This window comes from Myotis brandtii, unplaced genomic scaffold (genome assembly GCF_000412655.1).
Source record: "Myotis brandtii unplaced genomic scaffold, ASM41265v1 scaffold157, whole genome shotgun sequence".
Taxonomy (NCBI): Eukaryota; Metazoa; Chordata; class Mammalia; order Chiroptera; family Vespertilionidae; genus Myotis; species Myotis brandtii.
The window spans coordinates 4,633,817-4,639,340 of NW_005355708.1; the positions used below are offsets into that span (position 1 = coordinate 4,633,817).

The 5,524-nt window shown below is 41.9% G+C and overlaps 1 protein-coding gene across 1 annotated transcript in view; it reads right to left on the minus strand.

Annotated features, from left to right (window-relative positions):
- Positions 1–5,524, minus strand: part of CASC3 (cancer susceptibility candidate 3) — a 16,246-nt gene continuing 10,722 nt past the window's right edge. The window contains exons 8-14 of the mRNA XM_014536217.1: positions 3,879–3,943; positions 3,247–3,361; positions 2,909–3,007; positions 2,468–2,682; positions 1,534–1,656; positions 1,290–1,353; positions 1–318 (exon numbers count right to left, since the gene is read on the minus strand). Coding sequence (XP_014391703.1) covers positions 1,330–1,353; positions 1,534–1,656; positions 2,468–2,682; positions 2,909–3,007; positions 3,247–3,361; positions 3,879–3,943 — 641 coding nt within the window. The 3' untranslated portion in view covers positions 1–318; positions 1,290–1,329. The remainder of the gene's footprint in view (positions 319–1,289; positions 1,354–1,533; positions 1,657–2,467; positions 2,683–2,908; positions 3,008–3,246; positions 3,362–3,878; positions 3,944–5,524) is intronic.

The following is a 5,524-nucleotide window of genomic DNA, read 5'->3' on the forward strand; positions in this document are numbered from 1 at the left end:
CCTGGGAGCAGCAGAAGACATTTGAATTTCCCAGGACAAGTGAAGAAGAGCCAAAAACCTGGGTTTTCTAGATGTAGACTAGATGTGGGCTGTCTGATCTCTGCTCCTCTGAGCACAGCTAACTCCAGCAGAGAGTGGAGACAGTAGGAAGTCCACTTGTTTCTCCCTGTCTCTAACAGAGCCTGTCCTCAGAGGGAGCCAGGGGTCCTCCTCATTCAGCTGCTTGCTGGTAGGAGCCACCCTTTATCTTTGAAGCCCTCCTGGTAGTAGACAGCCAGCTGTATTTCTCTTCTTTCCTGGGTTCTCACCTTTGCTGTTCTGACAGGGGTGGGGAAAAGGGAAGAACCACCAAGGTGTTAGTGGACCTTCTCCGTATTTACAAGTTGCTTTCAAAAAGCCACATTCTAAATAATGTGTTTTAAAGTAATACTCCCCCCTCCCCCCCGCCAAAAACAAAACCCCTATAGTCTTTTTCCTCCATGACCTTTAGAATTGGCTCTAACTGTAACATCTCAAATTTGTTTTTTTAACATATAATTTTTTATTTTTCAATTAGACCTTTCATTCAATATTATTCTGTATTAGTTTCAGGTGTTCAGCATAGTGGTTAAACAATCATATACTTGACATAGTGTTCCCCCTGATATTTCCAGTACCCACCTGGCACACCACACATAGTTATTACAATATAGTGACTATATTCCCTATGCTATACTTTACATTCCCCATGACTATTTTATAACTACTAATTTGTACTTAATCCCTTCACCTTTTTCACCCAGTTCCCCAAGTACCCCTCCCCTCTGGTAACCATCAGTCTGTTCTCTGTTATCTATGAGTCCGTTTCAACTTGGTTTGCTCTTTCATTTTGTTCTTTAGATTCCATGTAAAAGTGAAATCATATGGTATTTGTCTTTCTCTTTCTGACTTATTTCACTTAGCATAATACCCTGTAGGTCCACCCACACTGTCGCAAATGGTAAGACTTTATTCTTTTTTTATGGCGGAGGTAACACCTCAAATTTAGATTTCCTTAATAAAAAACGCCCTCCTGCATTTTTTCCTTGCAGCTTCCCAAATGAAATTCTGCCAAGTTAATAATGTTTTCTATTTCAACCCTGTTCAATGCAATCTCAAAACAAAGACTAGTGAATTTTGGGATTTAAGCCTCCTCCCATGATAACCCATGTTTACAACTTAAAGAATTAATTAGGCGATTATTAAACAAGTAAGCATGAGCATTAGTTTTAAGAATGTTTTATGAGAGTCACAGTAAGTTGTGCACTTACTTTTATATCATGTTAGATTTAAAATATTCAGAAATTCATATTAACTGGAACCCCTGCTTACAACCTGAAATAATAAAGTTAGAATATGTTATCAGGTTATTAAAAAAAGACAAGAAAAGAAAAAAGAAAAAAAAGACAACTGTTTCAATAAAAACACACCCAGAACAGAAGGGAAATCTTCTGAAGAAAAGGAAAGCCCACCGATGTAGGATGTGCCCTAAAGCATGGGAAGAAGCTCTCATACCTCAGGTGGTGGGGGCTTGATGGTGACTGGCTGGGGAGTCCTCCGGGGTGGTGAGGGCTTTGGCTGCACCTGCTGCTGGGCGGGGTTATAGTAAGTCACTCCTCCATATACCTGTGATGGGGCCTGGACACCCCACAAGCCAGAAGAGAAAGTTAGGACTTAATCCAAACTATGATGAACAGAAAACATTAAACATTATTCAGGCGCAAAAATAAAAGTATTACGGAATTTATAATTTTTTAAATCTCTAAGCTGCACCCCTTAAAAATAAAATGAATATTCATTTCTGTCTTACTATGTCTAATTATGCTCCAGTTCCTATTTCTTCAAAGTACTGCCCAGCTTTCTCTAATTCCTACCATCAGTTGACAAATGGAAGAGGCTGAGCTCAGTGATGACACTAGACACCAGATGGTTTCAACTTAGGGGGAGTTAAGCAGTACAGGGAGAGATAGGGCTGGTAAACAGAATAGTTTCTTTATGCTGTTGAATAAATGGCCACCTAAGACATACTAAAACACTTAAATGAAACACCATTAAAGAAATGGAAGAGCCCTAGCTGGTTTGGCTAAGTGAATAGAGGGTCCCAGGTTTGATTCTGGTCAAGAGCACATGCCCAGGTTGTGGGCTTGATCCCCAGTAGGGGGCATACAGGAAGGAGTCAGCCAATCAATGATTCTCTTTCATCATTGATGTTTCTCTCTCTCCCTCTCCCTTCTCTGAAGTCAATAAAAATTTTAAAAATAAAAGAAATGGAAGAGAATAAACAGATGATGGGCATTACATAAGCTGCATTTCCAGGTGCTGACCACTAAGAGGCATCCGGGCACCACATGTAAATTAGTGGCATTGAAATATTCTCTCAAATTTCTTGAGCACTCTCCCCATACCACATTCCTGTCTGATTTAAAAATCTGTTCATTAGCCATCTCACCTGTGTATTAGGATATAGATGAGGAGGTGGTGGGGGAGGCAGTGCTCCTGGAGCATAAGGGTAGCTGGGATTACCAAAGTTCATGACTCCTGGAGCAGAAAAGTAAGTAGGAGCGAGCAACTGCTGAGGTGGTGGCTGTCCTGGAGACATGGACACTGGTGTAGGATAGAGGCCCGGATTGGGCAGAGGTGCTGGTGTCTGATGGGGATGTAAACCTGAACAAGGAGAGGGAAACAAATTAAAATAGAAAATGACCAGTTCCAGCATAGACAGGCTCGGGATGGAAGTCCTTAGGATGGACCCATGAGCTTTGTTGCCCAAGCAGCCAGAGTGGCCAGCCTCAGAGGCAAGCAGCACTGAGCTCAGGAGGATGGGGTTTGTAAAGCCCCCAATACACATCCTCATGTACAGGAAGCACACAAGGATAGGTGCAATGCTTACCTGGGTGGGGAAGGTGCATTTCTGGCTGCACAATCATGCCCTGAGGAGGCAGTGGCGCAGGGCTGTCTCCATGGGTGTAGATTGGTCCCTGGAACTGCACTGTAAAACATCACATTGGGATTCTCATAAACTCTCATTCTTCATATCACATGGACAAGTCTGCCCATCTCCCAAACCCTTTAAGAGATGTTCTCAATTTTCCATGTGAAGAAAGCACCAACCAGATAATGACAACCACTGTGAAAGGTCAGAAAGAAAAGCAGAAGGCAGGAGGCTGGTCTATTTAGTTTGCTTCACCAAGCCAAAAAAGATACCCCAACATTAAGAAAAAAGCTCACGTGGATCATAGTAATGTCCCTCCATGATACTGATATGCACGGGAGGGGCCGGGGGCTCTGGCACAGGTCTCTGCCGCTGAGATGAATAGCGTTTGGCTCGCCCACCCTGGACACCCTGAAATAAAGAAACAGGCCTGAGCAGAAGACTTCCAGAAGGCTGACTCTCATTCAAGTCCCCACCCTCCTTTATGTGGGACTTTGTATATGGCACGTATTTAAAAATGAATTGAAAAATCAGTGAAAAACATCAAGATTGGAACCTAAACCCTCTACATTTCTGGAGACCCAAATTAAACAAAACACAGGTGCCCAGATGGCAGAGCTGAGTGGTTGAGCATCGACCTATGAACCAGGTCTCGGTTCGATTCCCAGTCAGGGCTCATGCCCGGGTTGTGGGCTCAATCCCCAGTGTGGGGTATGCAGGAGATAGCTAATCAAGGATTCTCTCTCATCGTTGATATTTCTCTCTCTCTCTTCTTCCCTCTCTCTGAAATCAATAAAAATTTATTTTAAAAAATAATAATAAAATAAAATAAAACAAAACATAGGTAATTGATGGGAAAAGTGATTTCAAAAGCTATTACACGCATTTCCCTTTCCCTCCTCCATCTACCCCTTTTCCCTTTCTGTACCATTTCTTCCATCCGGTTAAACTGAGGTGGAGGTCCTGCTCCCATGTGTATGTGGTTGTGCATACCTGTAACACACCAAAAAAGTCACCGCTGCAGACAGATGTGCAACTCACAGATACCATCAAGAAAATAAAGTAAATGGCTTTCTGCTTATAAGCTAACGGAATCCCTTTTAAACTATCTCTGCTTCCTGTCAATGCCAGCATTTGGATATTTGCCCACAGTGTCCATCACCTTAATACCGCAATTAAGCCTTTGAAAATTAAAAAAAATTTACTTCAGTGAGAAAATACAAGTTCAAAATTTCCCCACCAAATAATTCCCTGCACAGAATCACTGGGAGGTTACAATTAGCACATTACATTATCAAACACAGTAAAAAATATCAGCCCAAAAGTTTCTGAGCAACAACTGGAAAGTGAGGAATGTTTTGTAAACCTACCCTAGCCACCAAGGTCTGGCCTGGAAGCTTGGGAAGAGATTCCCTTCTGGCTGAAAATGACTCAGACCAACAAAAAAAAAAAGATTACATTTTTAGAGATTGTTTTCCAATGATAATAAGATATCAATGGAAGGGTATGCTCCTTGATCCAAAGATCAACTCCAGACCCAGTTGAGATGACACCGGTTTTTGCTGTTCAAAAACCATGCACACCAGAGAAGGATGCTGAAACTCCCAGACTACATGAGGATTTCCAACCTGTAAGTTCAAATTAGATTTCAGAAACGAGGGAAAAGATTTTCTGATCTATCTGGTTGGAGGAAGACAAAGGATGGGCAAAATGGGTGGTAGATAGGTCCTAGTCTCTAGAACTGTGCTGTTCAATACGATATCCACTAGCCCCGTGGTCGGCAAACTGCGGCTCGCGAGCCACATGCGGCTTTTTGCCCCCTTGAGTGTGGCTCTTCCTAAGCCTTAGGAGTACCCTAATTAAGTTAATAACAATGTACCTACCTATATAGTTTAAGTTTAAAAAATTTGGCTCTCAAAAGAAATTTCAATCACTGTCCTGTTGATATTTGGCTCTGTTGACTAATGAGTTTGCAGACCACTGCACTAGCCACATGAGGCTATTTAAATTTCAATGTTTAAAGTTAAAATGTGAGTTACCCAGACACTCTGGCCACATTACAAGTATTCAAAAGCACCATCATGCCTGGCTGGCATGGCTCAGTGATTGAGAGTCAGCCCATGAACCAGGAGGTCACGGTTTGATTCCTGGTCAGGGCACATGCCCAGGTTGCAGGCTCGATCCCCAGTGTGAGGCGTGCAGAAGGCAGCCAATCAATGATTCTCTCTCATCATTGATGTTTCTATCTCTCTCTCCTTCTCCCTTCCTCTCTGAAATAATTAATAAATAAATAAATTTAAAAAATAAAAAAATGCACCATCATCACAGAAAGTTCTTTTAAGTAGCCTGCCTCTAGATTAAGGAAATTAGACTTTCTTTTCAAAGAGATTAGAAGATTCCCATCCAAATTCAAATGAATACGTTTCTGCCTTCAAACTTTAACCTTAGCTCAGCTCAAATAATAAAAACACTGTCTTCTTCTTCCACTATTCTACAAAGTGCTAAAGGATTCTGCACCTAGGAACTCACTTTTTTCTGCAATCCTCACCCAGGATGTTTAGAGGGGGAATGAGG